This window comes from Rissa tridactyla, chromosome 6 (assembly GCF_028500815.1).
Source record: "Rissa tridactyla isolate bRisTri1 chromosome 6, bRisTri1.patW.cur.20221130, whole genome shotgun sequence".
Classification (NCBI taxonomy): Eukaryota; Metazoa; Chordata; class Aves; order Charadriiformes; family Laridae; genus Rissa; species Rissa tridactyla.
In genome coordinates, this window is record NC_071471.1 from 64292915 (window position 1) to 64313625 (window position 20711).

General features: G+C 41.2%; 1 protein-coding gene across 7 annotated transcripts in view; it reads right to left on the minus strand.

Moving 5' to 3' along the window:
* ABLIM1 (actin binding LIM protein 1) overlaps positions 1-20711 on the minus strand; it is a 225983-nt gene that overhangs the window by 156485 nt on the left and 48787 nt on the right. Inside the window, exon 1 of one of the 7 annotated variants that reach the window (XM_054205876.1) lies at positions 4796-6308. The exons of the other annotated variants lie outside the window; for them this stretch is intronic. Coding sequence (XP_054061851.1) covers positions 4796-4835 — 40 coding nt within the window. The 5' untranslated portion in view covers positions 4836-6308. Of the gene's footprint in view, positions 1-4795; positions 6309-20711 lie in introns of those variants that run through there. 7 annotated transcript variants of the gene reach the window in all.

Sequence of the window (20711 nt, forward strand, 5' to 3'; positions counted from 1 at the left end):
TTATGTATTAAAATAAATTGGATATTATTACACTCTCTCTTCTGACAAGTCACATGATTACAGAAATGTACACAGCAACTTTACTCAAACACCGAACAAAGAATTACGTATATTAGAAGAAAGCCTTCTCTAGGTCACTGCAGGACTTCCTGGACATCTTAGTTTAACATTCCCCATTCTCTCCCAACAGCGGATCTTCTACTGCAGATGTAGAACCAGCACACATGATGGTAAGAAGAACTGAGTATTTCTCTTGCTGCATCAAACCCTCAAGGTCTCCAACATCACAGCCATTCTTGGAGCATGGCATAACTCTAAAAGGATAACTTCTGCAGTCATAGTGACCCCTCCTAGCTTCAGTGAAGCCCTAAAAGAGATTCCTTTGTCATACTATAAGGACTAATTTAGGTACCTACCAGAAGCCAGTACAAACTTTTTGTCAATGTCTGTCAAAACTAAGAATAGGAGGTTACCTTTCTATATAGGGGAAAGTATGGCACTGCTACAGGACGCCAGAAATGACATCAGATCAGTTCATCCACTGCCAACATTCCTACTAAAAGCAGCTTTAAATATGCTGTGTTGGCTAATCTTTGTTTTGTAATTAAATAAATCCTACAGCACAGTTGAACCCTTCCTCTTGTGGTCAGCACTATCTTCTGGTTAAATCAGCTGCACACACACACACAAGTGATCAAGAGCCACATTAAAAACTGTCAGTTAAGCAAAATTATGACTCCATGCGCAGCTCACTTCTCACACGGGGATCACATTCTGTACAGGCAAAACTGAGGCCCGCACACATCTAAAAATACATTGATGGGGCAGATGAAAGACTCGGAATTTAGTTCAATTTATTCATTACAGGAAATTACATAAAACATACCCTGTAATTACTAGTATTTGATAAACTGAGATTTTGGTCCTCTTGGGTACCCCACGGCCTCATTTTGCTTGTTTTTTCTTGATTTTTTTGCCTTTATTTTTATTATTATTTTTTGCTTGTTTTCTTGATAGTTTATTTGAGTAGATTCACTCAAATAAACTCTGTAATCTGTCACCAACAGGAAAAGCAACAGTCAGAGAACCACACCAAAGCTCCAAAACTGACAGGAGATTGAAAAGGAGAAACATGTCCTTGACTTGATGACAGGTACAGCTGGGTTTGTTCTTTACCAGTGACACTCAACACAGAACAGGCCTTATCTCATGATATTTCCCTGACATGTTCCCTGTGAAGCTGGGCCTATCAAATCCTATGAGAGTTATTCAAAGATAGTGCTAAATCAAGAGTCTTGATCCTGCAGTGGAAGCAGAGAGCATTCGGCATCTAGCAAGCTACAATTCTGGAATAGAAGGTAGGAAATTCCGTCTTACAACACTGGGAAAAATTGTTCCAGTGGTATCATAAATGATAGGAATGGTGAATGAGTCAAATGGAATAGCTACAAAGAATCTAAGTCCGCTATGTCAACTGCTTTTTTGATATTTACCCTACTGTATTTGCAACCACCATTCACAGCAGTATTCTTTCAGCAAGAATTTCTTGATCTTATCCTGCCACTGCTTGAGCAAATGCCATCTATTGAGGTTATTTGTTTTTGCCAGTTAAGGTCATGTGTCGTGGTCTACTAACAAAAGTAGATTTTCCAGCAGATGAACTTGAAACAAAAGTGTGGGGTTTTAATTATTATTAAATAAACTGTAAGTAAAACATAATGTGAAGTCAAGATGTCCCTGGCCAATCTGCCGCCGCATTCTTAGTCATCATAACAGAGTCTCTATACCTCCTGGAACTTACAATACATTAAATGTTGTATCTATACAGTTACTCCACAATGGGAGGTCTGATTCTTTAGTTTATGTGGAGTGCAAACAAATATTACTAGTGCATACTAGGAAGTTGGTTTGTTTGGGTTTTTTTTAAGTGTAAACACTCCCTCAGTCTAGAGCAAAGCTTAGTTTTCTATTATTTGTGTTGACATTGCCACTGTGGTACTTGTTTAATATCCAGACTTACCACTGACACAAATCAATGACCAAGAAAAATAATGCCTTTTCCATGTAGTTCAGCTTCAACATCCCTTCTGGTATTAACACTCTCTATGCACCTTCAGTTTTTCGGTTGAAATTTTGCCCTGGTATGATTTAGGAATAGTTCTGCAACTGAGAATAGCAAAACAACAATAACAACACCACCTAAAGAAAGTAGGCAAGCCAGCCAACCCATCAGGCTGTGCGAAAAAAAATTGATTAATGAACAACTTCTAGCAGCACTGAGCAATATTTTCAGATGAATCAGTTAAAACAGGTGCTGACCACCACAGGATCTTTCAGTAGAGAACCTTATGTTATAAACATATGTTATGCATATTTTCACACTGAAAGTATTTGGCAGCTTTCAGTTATTTCCTTTGTAACTATGAATGAATTACAAGATAATGCATTATTTTGTAGTGGTGTTCTGATTGTTTTGTTATCGAGTTTTTTTCCCCACATTTATGCTTTCTTTAGAATCCAAATCCTCCCAATACTTTTCCTAGAATCAATTAATTGGTTCTGAAGAAGTAAAAAATTTCAGTTCTCCAGCTGCTTACTGGATTATCATCAGAATAAGGTCAGTCTTTCCAACTCCAAATAGACAGCTGACAAAAAAAAAAATCACTGCATCATTTTTCTAGAATGTGAAACCCAGCATGTCAAACTGATTAAAAACAAAAGTTAAAAGAAAAATTTGCTTTCATTACCCACTGTAATGAAATGACAAACTATTATCCCCAAAAGTATCTCTCTATATATTAAATTTACATCTCTCTATATATGCCTCTATAGATTAGAGGCATAGACTCAACCTCCTCCTAACGCTAGGGAAGAGAAAGCGCACACATCTAGAGAAGCGGGGAGAAGTAATCAATCTTCTCTCCTCTGCGTTATCAGTGTCGCCATCAGGAGTTTATCTCCTAGGACCCGGCAGTGAGAAGAGATTTCCACATCCACACAAGAGGTCAGCTGCACTGGCCAAAGCAGGCAGAGACAGAGTCGGACTTCCGCAGCTCTCAGTATATCTGGTCAGGAACGCAGAACCAGACTCTCAGCCTGACCTCACTAGAATGAAACCCCACCGGACACGGACAAATGGTCCTTCGGTCGTTCACATCATGATACGGCAGTTTCCCACATCACAACAATATAGAAACAGCTGACTTTAACCAATTGCTATTGCATTGTGCTTCTGTGGAGATTAATTTATATTAGTGTAATAAGTCCAAAATAGTATTTTAAAAATAAAATAGTAAAGAAATAAGGAAGGAAAAAGAAGTCATTTTGCACACCTAATTCAGCACACATTGAGAGAAACAACAGAAATAGAACAGGTGTATCTAGTTCAACATTAGGTTAAGCGCTTGGCCTAAAAAGACTAAATTAGCAATGGAAAAAATATTTTTTTGTTGTTATAAACAGTTGGTAAAAAGTTTGGGTTGTGGGATTTTTTAAGGTGAAGTGATACTTTTCATAGAGAGATGTATACAGTTCTTTAATACGTGTACCTGCACATTATTGAAACTCCAGACCCATAAAGATAGATGATATCCGTGTAAGACAGTATTTTTAAGAGACAAATACTGGATTAGACAATGCAGAGAAAAAAATAAGACTTTACTTCTTCCAGCTGTAAGCCCTGAAGCCAAATGGGTACCCCAAGGGTTTATTTATCTGTCCGAGCACAACAGAGAAAGCAACTACCCACACTTAAGTTACCAAGAAAGCTAAATATAGCTTTTTACACTTACGCCTCTTCCCCCGCCTTTTTTCTAAGACTGTGGTATAAAAAAAGAGAAATGTTTACTAAGCAAACTAAGATTTGCATGCCTCTTATCCAAGAGTATCCACCTTGTATCACTTTTTGTTGTAACCTACCACCAAAACTCTGCTGAATGTGCTTTTGGCATTTAGAAGCAAGACACTTTGAGTCTTATCTTCTCCTGGTAACTTCCTTGCAGGTTGCTACACGCTGGCATTCTGCGCTGCACAGTCATACCTGCAGCACCTTTGAACAAGGAAAAATACTGCTCACCAGCACCAGCTGCTCCGCATCCTGCTGCCGGTCTCTCTGAGCACAAGCAAACAGCAGTGACAGCGGGGTGCGGGACGGCCAAGAACTCGTAGGTGTGCTCAGGCAGTAAGTCACAGATTGTACAGCAACGTTTCCTCAGGTTAAATTCCAAAGAAAGCTGCCCTCAACAGCACCGAAAACAGATCGGTTATCAGCTTCTCATTCAAAGCATTAATCAACAAAGCTTTGAGATTTTATGCCACCTTCCATTACAAAATTCTAAAACCTCTTTACACAGAACCTACCCCACAGCAATAGCAATAGCTGCCGCCACCTTTACCTAGAAGACAGAGAAACTGCGGAACAGCAGTGAAGTACCTCTCACAAAAATGGACGTGGAGACAGAGCTGGGTAATAAGCCTGAGTTGTGCTCTGCTCCATATATTAAAAAATCCAGTCCAGGGGAGAAGCACGTGGGTGCACGCGCTGTTCAGTCCCGTAACAAAGTCCACCGTTCATAAAATACACCAGACTGGGACGGTGTTTAACTGTTAAATCGGCGAAGAGAAAAAAACTAAAATAAAGAAATTGCTCTATCAGAAACATCCCAGTTTCAGTCCAACAGAACTGCCTCAGCCTGTCTTCCTTCTGTAAATCCAAAACCTCATGTCCTGTGGATGGCTTAACCTACGTAATCTATCAGTAGAGATTTACAAAGCAGAGCTATAGCCCAGGACAAACCTTTGCCGTTTGTGGAGCTCTGATGTATTTCTAGTTCCATCTGTGCTCCCAAGCAGTAATGTTTCTTTCTGGACCTCAAAAGCTACAGCCTTTCAGGGTCCAGATGACAAGCTGGAGGAACAACCGAGATCCTCCAGAGGTGGCTCACCCTAGGGCTCTACTCCTCGTATTTCCTGGGTTGAACAGTACTACGGGGAGTGGCCCCAGCAAAATAGGTGTGTCTGTGTTCCCAAACAGTTTAAAGGAAGAGTGAGTATTTTCCTCTAGATATTCTATTAGTCATCAGGACCATGGTATGCTGCCTTTCAAACAGTGACGTGTTCCAATGTATCGACCGCCTCAAAGCAACTGTTATTATCGATAACTTTTTTCACACAGAAGGATCCTAACCAGCCTCAAAGGTTCACTGCAAACCGACCTGACTTCTTCCTGAGACTGTTTTCTATTTGACTCTGTGTCTCATCTCCACTCTGTTGCTTTTCTTGCACGGATATATTGCACCTAAATGAAAGAGTAAAATGGGGATCAAAGAAACACTGTTGCCTCTTTCCACGCACACTTATACAGCAAGGAAAGCCAATGTCCCAGGCATCTTCCCCAGGTTCCCACAACACCCCCCGGACAGAGGCAATTAGGCTGACTGTAAGTGGAGACTTCCAGGCATTTCCTTCTACGCAGTTGTACATATCCAGAGACAAACTGTTCCATGAGCAGCTGAATTAATTAATCTTTTTTTTTCCTGTCAGATTTTCTTCCAACATCCTCAACACCCATCGGGTTTGCCCTGCCTCCATGTGACATCCTCTTGGCAATACTATTCCCAGAAATACTTTCACTTCCTTTCCATTGGTCTGCTTTCCCAATTCCTCTCCATGTGAGGACAGGCCGAGAGAGCTGGGGTTGTTCAGCCTGGAGAAGAGAAGGCTCCGGAGAGACCTTATAGCCCCTTCCAGCACCTAAAGGGAGCCTATAGGAGAGATGGGGAGGAACTCTTTATCAGGGAGTGGAGCAATAGGATGAGGGGTAATGGTTTTAAACTTAAAGAGGGGAGATTTAGATTGGATGTTAGGAAGAAATTCTTTACTGTGAGGGTGGTGAGACACTGGAACAGGTTGCCCAGAGAAGCTGTGGCTGCCCCATCCCTGGAGGTGTTCAAGGCCAGGCTGGATGGGGCTTTGACCAGCCTGGTCTGGTGGGAGGTGTCCCTGCCCAGGGCAGGGGGTGGAACTAGACGACCTTTAAGGTTCCTTCCAACCCAAACCATTCTATGGTTCTGTGTCCTTTAAATCCATCCACAGAACCCTTAAGCTGTCTTCCTTAACTGCTTCGATATCTTTGATTTCCACCCATACCTCCTAAACCACACACTCTCTTCTTTCACCCTCCCAATCTTTCTCCTGCACCCCAACTACTGATTTATGCCTTTAAGTTCTGTTTCCCTGAACGGAGGAGAGAGGGAAGACTGACAGAGCAGTCGTATAACTCCCATGTCCTAGGAAATGAGATCGAAAAGCAGCCAAACACAAGGTGCAGAAGCTAACAATTCACAACCCAAAGCCCTCTCTAGAACACACATACTCTCCTCTGTACATTATTATGGGCTGAAAGATTCCGCTGTAACAAAAATCCCATTTTCTCCCTAAGATTTCACTTTAGATGGCAAATTTCTTTTCTAAACATGTATGAAAAGATGCCAGAAACCAACAAAAATTTTCAGGTTCTTGGGTGGGAACTGCTAAATCCAACCAAATTTTGGCCAACTACTTTTAATTCCCTGCTTCAAACACTAAATCCTGAATTTCCTGAACTCTTGACTTCATTTTTCCCACAATGAACTGTCATCTTCTCAGCCAGCTTGTTAAAAATACACACTCATGCAGACGCACAGACAAATGTAAACACAGGCACAGAATCTGGTCTCTCTACCTTTATTCTCAGTCTGGCATTCTCCTCCTCTGGCTTTATACATTTTATTTGCTGCCAAATTAAGTGGAGTGCAGGACAGGGCGTTCACTCCGTTTGGACTTTAACATGCCTGACTGAAACCGATTAGCTCATCAGAAACACTGCTTTCTCTCCGCCCCCACTCTTCTTTTTAATAATCAAAGCACTCCACGCTTTAATTACCATTACTACCACTCTGATGTGGTAAGCAGATACAATTATTCCTCTTCTACAGACAAAAAAAATTAAGTATCATGTTCCCAGGAAGTGCTGACCACTAGCACTAATTTATTTTATTTACTCTGCTCCTAGATACAATTGCATATTGTGTATATGTCTCATATATAATTGTGAAAAGGAGCTCTATGGGTCCAGAAATAAGTTCTTCTGTTCTCATTAAGAGACAGGTTCCTGAAGCATGCCAGTGTGACTTCTGCAGTTAACCACATTTATATGTTTTTTGTTTAGGTGAAGAGATGAAAGAGGAGGAAGATGAGAATGATTCAATACACATCTACATGTTGTACAAGCCATCACACTCGCACCAGCTATGTTTTATTAGTAGCTATAGCATTAGAAGCTATATTCGAGCCACATGAATACTGAAGTCCTCTATATGGCTATGCATGTACATACACATCGCCTCTGTAATACAATTCATTATATGTTGATTTTCATTTATGTTAAATTAACTGACCACACCTAGTAGTTTTGTACACCATGTGAGAAGTGGTCACTTCTCACACGTTGTACTAGTCCCGAGTCCCATCTCAGGAATTTCTGTACGTGTTTCCTCATGCTGAAGGTCTAACCTCCAGAAACTCCCGAGAATTTGAAACCTGCCAGTTTACTGCCATAAACATTGTATGTTGTTCCCATGAAAAAAACCACTTGCCAAGTGACAAGACTGTGAAATACTGCAGTCAATTATGCTCAGCAGAGAGATGTTTTCGTTGGCTATTGAAGCTCAGCAGAGACTTCCTGGCTATTAGTTCTCCAGCAATTTCATCGGATTTAGCTTATTCCATCCTACACAGTTCTCAGGCCTATTGCCATTCCTACAAAATGACTGAGAATAATCAATCCCCATGCTGCAAGGGATATGTAGAACTGCACTGGTGCCAGAAGAACAGAAAGACAGCAGCGTTCTCCATGAGTCCATTAGAGAGACCAACAATCTGACATTTCTTAAATTTAAGAGCTTGTTTGTGTGATTTTCATTTTCTTTTATTGCCTTTTTTTTTTTTCCTCCAGACTCCATGCAACCCAAACAGAAGTGCCCACAATCACAAACTACCTACTATCAGAAAACCTACTAATCACAAATGTCATCAGCCACTTCAGAGAGCCACGGGTCCATGAAGGCAGCACATTCCTGTTGTGTCTAGTGGCAGACACGCAAGGCATCACAATTTCTTCTTCAAGTTTCGAAAGTAGTTCTTCCTACACAACATTAGACTGTATTAGGTCAGCCTGCTCCCTGGAAGATTTTATCCCTGTTGAGATGTTCTTTCCATACTACAGAGGAGGAAAACACCAGGCAAACTGAATGATCAATCCAGGACCACAAAACTCTATGCCCAGCTTAGAAACTGAATCTAGGTCTCATGAATCCCAACCCAATGGTCTAGCCATTACACCTTCTGTTTGTAAAACAAAACAAAACCACAGAAGAAAAAAAAAAAGACTTTAAAGGAGACCAATAAGCTCTTATCAAAGGAAATTAACTTACCCTGTTCCTTCATAGCTTATCTCCTTATTTCTTCTCACTCCAAGTTCCACATAACAGAAAATGCCCCTTCTCAGCTCCTGCAGATGCCACAGCCCTTTCACCAGAGCTGGTTCGTAAGTGACAGCAGCAGAACCAAGAGATCACAGGAGGAAAATTACAAGCAGACTCTTCCTTGTTACTTCAGCTAACAATTTCCCTCACCTCCCAATCTGGGCCGAGACTCCTGATTGCTAGTAATTCTCCTTCTCATTTACCGCTTCCAGTAGTGACTCCTGCAGAATTTTTTCCCCATCCTGTGAAATTGTTGCACCACTGTCAATGCCTCTGTCTCACAGCAGAAACAGATTTACAATAACTTCCTCAGAGCTTGTGCACAGCAATTATCTTCAAGTGTAACTGCTTAAAACAAGTGTTAATGCCAGGTATTCCGTGCTCCAGAAAATGTAACTTCATAGACATATAAAGTGCAGCCAGGCAAACACTCCTTTCTTGTGCATTGCTAATTGCATCTAAATTATAGCATTTTACATGTATTTATGTACCTTTCATCCTAGTGTATCCCAGAGCATTTTGTAAGCTGTCACACGGTTTAAAAGGAGGCCTATATTAATACAGGACTACCAGTACTCAGACATCTCCAGAATCCAGTGCAGCAGCCTGTGGATAAATTCATTATGAGAGAGACTTGGGCCAACGGCAGAACACTGAATCTCTGTAGTTAGATAAAGACCTTCCCTCCCCCTTCAGACATCATTTGAAATTCTTGCATATCCATTTCATTTGATGATCTCAATGTTTTAAAAACATTAATTAACTTGCACAGTATTTTAATTAGGTAAGGCATAAATAAAGATCTAAAACCTGCAATGCCCCTGCTAGTAGTCAAGAGGAAGTGCTTAAGGGAAAAAGATTATAAACCAGGGCAAATATTGAGCGATCCTTCTAGATTCTCTCTCACATTGCAGCAAAATGGTGGTTTAGCCGGAGACTGCCTCCAAATCAGTGTTTAACAGCTACCAATGCACCTATTCTCTCTATTTTTTTTCTAATTCCTTTTGGAATACATCCCTCCTTTTAATTCCTTTACACTCTGAAGTAGTGAGTCCATCCTGTATTCTAGTGTTATATGAAGAAACATGGGCAAAATAGCTTTTTTTGCTTTTAAGCCCATCATCTGCTGATGTGATCAGGTTGAGGCCAAAAGTTGTAAATCCTCAGGAAAAAATAAAATAAAATAAAATAAAATAAAACAAAATAAAACAAAACAAAACAAAACAAAACAAAACAAAACTAAAAAAAAAATAAAGTGAAGAATCATTTGGTACATGCTTTCTCTGCACAAAGATTTTTGAATATTTTATCGTGTCTCTCAACACCACTCAGTTTTACAGGTGAACAAAAATAGAAGCCAGATTTTTCCAACAAAATAATCTGAAATGAGAGTTTACATCTGCAAGAATACAAGCTGTTTATTTTTAGATGTCTAATTTTAGGCATCTAGTTTCAAAAATTCCACCCATATAGATGCCAAGTTGTATTCCGAGGTCACACACTGAGCTAGTGACAGCCCTGATGAAAAAGCCCAGGCATCCTTGTCCTTACAATCATTATCAGGAGGCAAAGAGAAGGAGTAAATTGGATGCTCCCCAACATATCCATGAGGGAAGGAAGGAGGCTGAGTCAATCCGACTGGGATTTCAATGTACACTTGCAAGAAACGCAAATATTCCAGTTGTGATACACTGAGCTTTTAAATAGTTTCCAAGACTAAAATGGCAGTCTCCCATTACACTTCATTTAAAGATTTACTTAACAACTTTGTCTTTCCTTAAGCTAAGCTAAGTGTTTGCAAAGCTCCAAGAACGTGCAACTTCCCTCTGCTTCTCCACACACAAAGGTAGCTTGGGAACTTGCTGATACTGATTGCTTTCCCCTGACTTGGCTTTTAATTCAGGCGCCAGGCAACGGATCACAAATGGATAACATGAAGATAAAACATTTGGCAGACACTTGACTGTCATATGCTTTCTGTTGCCAAGAAACAAAACAGGACCTATTAAAATCATCCCATTAATTAACTTTTCTATAATCCTATTTTTTATTGGCCTCTTGTTGGTTAAGCAAATGGCTTTTTTCTTTCAGAATGAAAGTGTGTTAAGCTTAGAGTGACTTTTAGTACCATCAGAGGCTGGCATTTAACACATCTTTACAACAAATAACTCTGGGCCAGATCTTCAGCTAGTTATGGTTGATTTTGTCCCCTGATACTAAAAAAAACCTGTTCTCTTTGAGAAAGATTATGTCAGTGGAGGGATCAGTTTACACCAGCTGATAATCTGAATCCTGATTTCTTGCCATCTTTTTTCTTTCAATTTTGGGGAGTTACTAAATGATGTGCTACATTACGGAAATCCTGATCTCTTGTTTCCATCATTGCCTTCAAAAAAGTTACCACACCTTTTTTTTGAATGGTCCCCATTTTGATACAAGTTGGTTACAACTGTGACCCACTTGCCAAACAATTCTCAAGGAAAAGTGAAATATTTACATTCTGTCAGTGGGAGAATAATATTTACATCCTTGATTTTTTCAAGGAGGACTCTTAACCCTCAAAGAAGTCAGCTAAGACCTAAATGAAAGGCCTGGCTGAAGGACTAATTCACAGTAATAGCTGTAAAGATTGTCAGAAAGCAAAAAATTCGTCTCTATGACACTAAAATAAAGCCTGTAAGCACTGTACATGGAAGAAAACTTAGGGATGCTCAGGCAGGTATCTTGCGCATATGAATGTTTGCTACAGCAAGCTAAAACAGAGTAGAAATGCAGAAGACTACTTTCAGTGTACGTCATTGCAAGGATAACAGCGTCTTTTTAAAAAAGAAGACAGTTTAAACAGAGCCTCCTTTTTTCCTGTCCACTTTTTTCATTAATGTCAGTGAAAACTTTTTCTTAGGTTCTGAGTACTGTTCAGTGAGGCGGGGTTCTGTTTATGCTCTGCAAGGAGACACAGAAAAACAGGGAAGTAAAAACAATTTTCTCTATAAAAACCTGCATGAAAATGTAGAAGTTGCTGGCCCACAGCATAAACAGTGACGGGCAGCAGTCAATATTGCAAATGTTCCTCCTGTGTCAGGATTTTTACTACACCACATCACACCTGACTGTCAGGTCAGGAACTCCTCAGTCCGCGACGTGACACAGCAGGACGTGAGCAATACTCGGTATTAGGGGTTCCTGAGACCGTGCCCATTCTCAGCAGCTGGTTTCCTACATGGCCTGGTGGGAGTCTTTAAAATGGAAGTTAATTTACCAGCGTCTTTGTGATACTACATCCTTTTCAAGAATTAAATGAATACGCTAATGCAATCTCTAAAGCCAAGTCTTCACTGTTCTTTTTTATAAGAAATTTAGGTGTGGCACTGAGCAGAAAATTACCATACCCAGACAGAAGGAACGGATGCAACTTTCCAGTATATCACATTCAGCTGTCAGCAATCACAGGCTATAACACCACACATCTCCTTACAGAACCTGATCAAGTTCCAACTTAAAACACGTCATGTTTACAAGTTCCGCTGGAAGGCTAGGGTAGGGATTCAAAACGGCGCTTCTCCCTTCACAAGTGTCATATACTTTTGGATGTGTGTCCTGACGGGTACATTGTCTCTTTTGTTAGGCTGAAGCAACACATCCTTGTTTAGGGACCCACCCACCACCATCCTGTCATCAAACAAGGCAGCAACATTCTCCTCTAGAGTCACTCCCCCTGGTAAATTCCTACTGTACAGCAAAAAGCTTTCTTCTTAATCCCCAAGCACACAAAGATGTCTTAATAAAACTGCATTTCAACCTATTTCTACAATTTGCCCTAAACTCCTCTGTAAAATATCCCAGCTCCCACTTGACACTGAATATGCCTCCCAAATGTGTGTCACCAGCGCACTCCACTAGCAGACGCCCTTTGTTTCTCTTGTACACCTTACAACTCATGTACGAACTGCAATCCCTTCCACCTTAATTAGTAATTTCTCAAGAATAAATATTAAAGCTTATGAATTTGTCCATATTTCATCTGCCCTGTTTTATATACTACCATGTCAAAAAAAGACCCCTTACCAGTCACCCTTGCACTAAGCTGTTCTGGTGGCTCAAGTTGCGTCAAGAGCATTCGGTACCCAGAGTAAAAGAAAAATAAATCAATGGTTATGTTCTGTCCTTAAGAATTTCTTCAAATGAGCGTCCAATTCAGCTAACATCCTCTACATTTCCAGAATAACCACAGCATTGTTTTAGGAGGAAACAAGAAGCGTAGACATTTTCGTTTTTATTTCAATGATGCCTACAGGCTTCTACTGAGGGTAAGACACTACTGGGCTAAGATTTGTAAAAAAAATAGCAACATTCCGGTACCAATTGAAATCTGAACAGGTGAAATGATAACCACTGGACAGGAGACAAAATTAGGACACAGAAAGAAAGGAATTAATTAGTCTAAATTTGCACACCACAGATGAGTAGCAAAGCCAGATGAAGAACCTAGAGGCCTTAGAACACTCTAGCCAGGAATCCACAAGATAGTTTTTCAGTTTTGTTTGGTTTTTTGTTTGAAGTACAGATGCACCTGATGGGAATATTAAAAATGAGAACACATGAACAATATAGTCCAACTAAAAAATAAATATCTCTGATAACTATTGCTTAGGTAAATCACCAATATAACTGAAGAATAAGGCTCAAAAATCTGCTAGAAGGGGCAAATCTGAAGCAGTTAAAGGCTTTTATAGTCCTCCATGTGCTTTATGTATAAAGCACAGTTGACGGGCAAAAATGCTGGAAGAATTCAAATGATGCCTTATAACTCTTTTTTTTTTTTTTTTTTTTTTGCTGCAAGGCAATTTTTATCACAGCCTACTGGACTATATTAAAAAATCTTTCATTAAAATTTTATTACTACCGAAATAACTGCATGAGAGATGTGACTCTAGACCACAAAAATATCTCTCTTGCCACAGTGATTAAAGCAAGGTGATACAGAAACCTAAACAAAAGCTGTTTTTTACAGCCTTAAATTCAACACCTGTCTAGTCAATAGCCTCACTGGAAATATCAGAATGTTAACCACTGGTGAATCTGAGTAAATAACGTTTGGAGTTTTTTCTTTTTTTTGTTTGTTTGGTTGGTTGGTTTGTTTTGTGTTTTTGTTGTTCTTCTGTTATGGTAAGCAGAGAAAACTGAAAGTGCTAGCATAACAGACCTCAGGAGCACGCGCACTCAGTTTATCTAACAAATAAGCAGTAAAGAAAGTTAAACAGTTAGAAATATGCAGGATTAAAAATGACAGCAGGCTGCAAATTGATAGAGGCTGTTAAGTCAAAAGAAAGGGAGATTTATTATTTTTTTAACTCACATTCAGATGCTTTTATACCTGCAAGTTTTCTTTAGAAGTAGGGCAATGGCATTTGCCTCTAGTTAAAATGCATAAAGGATGCCTCGCAGAATCAGCGGTTCTATTTATTTATTCATTACTTGTGTTTCAAAGGACAGAAATTGAGAACCATGTCCACTCTTACCTGCCATATCTATCCAGTAGTTCCACATTGCTGTTCCTATTACTCAGTGCCCCACACATTATAAACCACACACTGGGAGGACAAAGAGCTCATCTGAGTGCAACTCCTTGCTCCATTCTGTCCAAATTTGCTGCTAAAGTACGCAGAATTCTGGCCAGGACTTACATGTGGGACAAGAGATGAAAGATATGGAAATTCACATTGACCATCACTCATTTGTCACCATCTGAAGGACAGAGTTTAAAAGGAAGAGCCCTGACAAGCAAAGGCAATGCTTGGGGGATGGAGGAGGACATCATTGCTTATGTGAATGCTGAAACTCTTCCAGCATCAGATTCTGCCTTATGGCTAGTGCTTTATTTACAAGCAGCACACTGATATCCTTACTGTCCCATAAGATCTGAGTAAGGATGAAAAGATTTGAGCCTAAAAAACATACAGCCTGTTCCTACCCACTCAGACCACAGACTGCTGAAGGGCAGGAGCCCCTACATTCACAGTCGACTGCCATCAGAATCCCAGAGTCTTCAAAGAGAATCACAGAATAAATCAAGCTGGAAGGGACCTCTGGAAATCTCTAGTTCAACCTTCTGCCCAAAGCAGGGCTACTTTCAGAACCAGATCAAGTTGCTCAGAGCCTTTTTCCATCAACTTCTGAAAATCTCCAGAGCTTGCACAACCTCTCTGGGTGATCTCATCAAGGGCTCAGGCACACTCATTGTGAAAAAAATCTATTTAGTTGAAATTTCTCTTGGTGCAATTTGTGACAGTTGCCTTCCACCCTTTCTCTGTGCACCAAGGAGAGTTGGGAAAGGAGGATACATAGAAAACACAGATCCATTCAGATAGTTGAAGCCAGCAATTATATCTGCCCTTAGCCTTCTCTTCCCAAGGCCTACACAAAGCTGGTTCCTTCAGGTTTTCCATGTAGGTCACAAGCTCTAGATCCCTAATCAGCACTGTGCTTCAGTTGCTCATTTGTCAGGGTCTTTCTTGCACGGGAGGGTGGGGGTAAAACTGGAAAAAAATGGAAACCATTCCAGAGGACGCCCTCAGTGTGGAACAGAGGGGAGTAATCACATTCCTTGATATGCCAGCTAAGTTCTTGCAAATCTTGTACATCTTACTGCACTCTGCAGTAAGCTTCCAGTGTCACAGGGGCACACCACATTCAACCTGCCCACCAGGACCCACCAGTCTTTTTCTGCAAAGGTGCCACCTGGCCAGCTGCTCCCAGTCTGCTTGGCTGTCCCATCCAGTGTGCAAGACCGCATTTGTCTTTGCTGAACATCGCAAGTTCCCTTGCTGACCCATTCTTCCAGATTGCTTAAGTCCCTCTGAAGAGCAGCCCTGCTTTCCCTTCAGTGCACTGATGGTTTCTCCCAATTCGATGTGATCTGTGAACACGCTAAGGGGCGTTCTGCCCCACCATCTAGGTCACTGATGAAGATGTTGAACAGCAGTAACTCCAGCATCAAGCCCCATGACTGCTTGTCACAGGCTGGTAGGCTGCTCGTTCAACACACTGATACTTTGAGCCTGAAGGTCTAGTCAGTTTTTCACAAATCCTTGTAGTCCACCCATTTGGTCCATAACCCCCAGGCTGACTATAAATATGCAATGGGAGATTAATTTCTTTGTGTACTGGCTTGGAGAACAGCAAGCACACTCAAGTTCAAAGTTGCATCCCTGCTACACACCAAAGTCCGCGCAGAACAGGTTAACGGGTGACCACTAATGGCTGAAATTTTGCAGTAGTTTGTGTTAATAAAAGCTGTTTCATCATTTCAGAAGCCTGAGGTGTTTACATGCCTGCCTCTTAAATGGGAACGACCAACACTTGGGTCACCAACTGGGAACTCCTCCCTCTCCCCTATATCACTAGTACCAATTTACTCCTCCTGTCCATTTTTTTCCTATTATATTCACTAAAGGGATACCAGCAAGGCCTTTTAACACCTCATTCTCGTGTTATTAATTAATCCGCTCTCCTGCAAAGAACAGAGAGCAGCTGAGATGTGGTCTGTTTCTTCTGCTTAAAGAATGAGCTGTTATAGTTAGCCATCCATCCCAGATGAATCAGAAAACAATTCCACCCTTTGGCATCTGAGAACCCATGGAACAGTTTTATGAACAAAATTTAGTACAAGCCAATGAGATTTAGCTGGCATTTAACTGAGCACTCAGTCAGCAATTTATGCACACTGATGACACCCCCACACTAATGCTACTAATTTTTATCATGAGTTTCACATTCGTTCCATGACAAATCAAAAGTGAAAAAAAAAAACCCAAAACCACCAAGAAATCATTTGGCCGTTTAGCAGGTTGTTTATGTACACTAAAGGGAATCAGAAGCCTAACTCAAGGTCAACTGTGCTGCCAAAGATGACAGTTCAAAATAAATTCCACCCAGAGTATGTGTCTCTGATCAGAGGTTTGAAAGGCTGGGTAACGCATATCTTACAGACACCTCCACTGGAAACACAAATCCTTTGTTCCACTCTGAGCATTTGTCTTTTTATGTAGACACCTTTACATGGATCACATATTCTCAGAAGCTCAGTTTTCAGATAGCTTTATTATAGTGTCACTAATTTTTCCAGCTCAGAACTATTTTCAGCTTCACACTGAATGCTATTTTTAATCTTAAACTCCAGCTCATTGCTAGGCTTAACTTTATTGTATACTTAAAGATGCATTTTGGATTGTTCTCATGCTTTTGCAGTGCCAGTAAAATTCTCCTGGTAATCTCTGGACTAAATTTACAATTACTATTCTTTTTTCATCAATCTAAAATATTAAAATAATAATAAACCATGGCGTTATCCATCAATTTTTATTTTTTTTTTAAAAGAAACAAAACCACAAAACCAGAACCCTTAAATGCTGTATTGAGTTTTAGACTCCAAATCCAAAAGAGGTCATTTTGTATCAAAAGATAGGAGACTTCATTTCGCCCATCTCCAGGCCACCCATACCTTATTCCAAGAGGCACCAGCATACCTTATACAACTGTCTTTTAAAATCTCCAGCTGATCTGACCATACAAATTCCCCCCTCACTTCCTAGTTGCCTGCTCAACAAACACAGACATACTCTTCATTATTATAATCAATTACTTTGCAAAGCAGTAATTCCTGGAACTCTAGAATGAGAGTCACATTTTCCAAAAAGTCAGATTTAGCAAATTTGAGAGTACAGGCAGCTTCCAAACTAAACAAACGAGCTGGGGCATCACAGAAAGTCATTGTTCCTGTTCTTCAATTATAATCACATAAGAAAAGAGAAAAATTAATCCTGGGAACAACCAGCAGTACCTATATCCTGATGATACACATTTTATTCACACTGTCAGAAATTAAAAACACTACTCCTCTACGCGAATGGTGTTACTTTGGGGTAAAATCACACTAAACCCAGAAAAAACGCTAAGTGCTTCTGTCTTATTGAAGTTGTTTAAAAAAGAAAAAAACTTCTAGCATATAATGCAGTTAAAGCAGATGAAAAATCCTGGATGTCTAGAAGGCACTGCTTCCTACTCAACTCTGCCATACCAGAATACGTGCTGCTTTCCAACACAAACACACACCCCAAAATCTAAAGGCATCTTCTCATAAGTTAAATGCATGCTATGAATAAAACTATCGTAAGACAATCTGACGGGACGTGAGTTGGAAGTAACCTTGGAAATATTTTAAATGGCTCCAGTGCCTTGGAGAGGTAATTAACTGTCCTGTGCTAGAACTAAATAATGCAGATGCTTATTTAAAAGTAGCTGAAATGCATGTTCCAGACCTGCCTGCAGTGACAACTCTGGTTTGCAGCTCAGGAGGAAAAAATTCTACTTAAGGATAAAACTACCTTGGGGAAGATGGCTCCAAATCTTTCCTTAAATGAATTCACACTTAAACGTCTTCCCTTGCGTAAGCCCCATTACACACAGGAGCAGTAAGGTCTCTGCAAACAAATACTGACAGACTCACAAACTAGGGCTGGACAAACAAGCTCTTGTTGCCAGTCCAAGTGACCTCCAGGCTGTGTCCCTGATTGCCCCACCAGAGGACTAGAAGAAAAAGCATTGTGTTCTGAGGTGACAGTATCTATTCCAGAACTGAGGACAAATGCCTCTGCCTTTGCAACACGTGAGAGAAGACTTAGCCGTCCTCAGAACGGTATGAGAAACACCTACACGGGCACCGCCATGCTCTGGGAGAATGCTGGGAAGCAGAGAGGCATTAACCAGCCTGGCCCACTGCTGGCACGCAGCAGCTGCTGACAGCCTGCCAGCACGCAGCCCCGGCACCGCGGGAACAAAAACAACTTAATTAGCGGGCAGCCACAGTCTACACTGACTTCAGCTCCTGGACCCCTTCCACACAGAACTCTATGCATGGGCTCAGCCTTCAGCCCAGTGTGGCTACAGCTTCACAAGCAAGGCTTCAAGGTATGAGAATATTTTATGACTTGGTAGTGTCTGTCACAATGGAGACCAGCTCTTTATTTGTGGTCCTAATGCACCACCTCATTGCAGCCTATCTCTTTGCTGTCATATTCCACAGCAGTGCTATTGTGGAAACAATCAATTCAATAGCAAAGGACTGCGACTCTTGGGAAGTCAACGCACTTAGCATCTGAGAAGACAGAAGATAAAAAAAGCACGTCTGCATATCACTTAGAATTGCCCCATAAAAGCAGAGGCCTTTTCTAGGCAGCTCTGAATATAAAAGGGATCTCCTGGGCTGCTGAACTAGTGCCTGTGACCAGCACAATCCTTTAATAATGGCACATGACAGGGCACTGAATTTGAAGAGACGTTCAAACATTCTACTCCAAGCAGCAGAGAAAGGAGTCTGTCAGAATATTCTCAAACAATTTTTCCACGTGGCAGAGTGGCACAAGTGATATTCCAGCTGTAATTTGGAGAGGGAACATCACCAACAGCTCAGAGCAGTTCCCATGCACCCATCCTTTCCTCCTTTTCCACAACCTTCCTGAATTTAAAAGGGAGATAACAGCTTCTTCCAAACAGTCTTGGCTGAGTCACTAATAAGAACAGCAGCAACAACAAAAAATTACACACTGGGACCAACCGACGGGATCTGGCAGCACAGGAAGCCTTCAAGGCACAGAGCCAGACAACTGGAGCTCATTGGCCAGGTGGTGCCTCTGTTCCTTGGGGAACCTGGCATTAGTCTCACCCAGCAGCTGAACCACAGAATAATCCTGGCTTAAGGGTTGGAGAAAGTGTTTAAAGACTTGCTCTCTCAGCTGTGGGTGAAGGTGGCATACATCAGAGCCAAGGCGAAGCAACTGTAAATTACTGCACACTGTGAGTAGGAGGCAGGTAAAATTTATCAGATTTAGAAGGAGTCCTTCCCCTGATGCAGGCTCGAGGCAATGGTTTCGCACAGAGGAGAGACTGGGTCACTGGGGACGTGGCACTGGGGTGCATTACTGTGCCGCCTGCAACCCGCTGGGATGCTGCAGCGTCTCCCTCTTTACAGTAATTACCTACTGTGGCACTGAGGACATGTAGCCAGGTAGATTCATTTTTGAGTGCTTGCAGTCTTCACATACGGACCGTAATGGGTTTTCTGCCTGCAGACATTTCAGAAAATTAACTCAAATTAACTTTTGGAAAGTATTACAGAAATTACTTTAAAGGCTTTTGTGGACACTCTCATTCGTAAGTAAGAGTGACCTTAATCAATTTCAGTTAGCTCATTACAAGAATAAATTAAGATCAGTCAGAGTCCCTTCAACTCTGAATTCACATCTTTATTTAACTTGGATTAATTGTTCCTGTGTTTCTCCATCAGACTGTGTCAAACTGTGAGGCTGGAGAACAAATGGAGAGAAACAAACATACCTGCATCATCTCCCTGGTCATTACACTGTGAGCCCCCTGTAACACTACACCCTCTTGCACAAGGCTGTTATATTCTTGTTTCTAACACCAAAGTAACCATGGCTGTAAAACTCACTGTTCTGGATAAAGGGAAAATATCCTAGTAAATATCTGAAAGTGACACATTGCCACTGGGTTGCTCAGACCAGCACTTCCATTCTTCCATTCACATATTTTAGCTTCTTCTCCAGGGCTTAAGTTTCTGGGCCCTTATAACTCCCCAGGAAGGTCTCAGGCCGATGACAGGAGCAGCAAACAACTGATGAATATGTCGTATCTAAAATCCTCCTGTCATCCAACTTCACTATCTCCCAAATCCCATTACCAGAGCTGGTTTTGTACTGATAATAGAAGTGGGACAGCACACCCAGGTACCATCTGCAGTTACAGCACTGCAGAAAAGTGGGAATTGTTTACTATTTCCCACGAATACTTGGCAGCAAAAGCCTTGTGTACTCCAGAAGAGCAACACTAGCAATAGCTAGGTGCAGCCTTTCTCCCACCCCCGGTCCCCTGAAAAAGTTAGGTCATGAGTGGAGGTCAGAAAGGGACAGTGAACACAGGGTGTCAGAAGTGACAGGGTCCCATGCCTTCACATCACAAAACGCAGCAAAAGCAAATGACGCATCTGTCAGGCCTCGCTCCAAAGGCAATCGCCGATGAATCCTGTGGATGATGCCAACTGCAATGTGAGCTGCACTCGACAGCCCTCAGCTTCTCCTCAAGCGCAGACTATACACAGAGACTACAGAAGGAGCT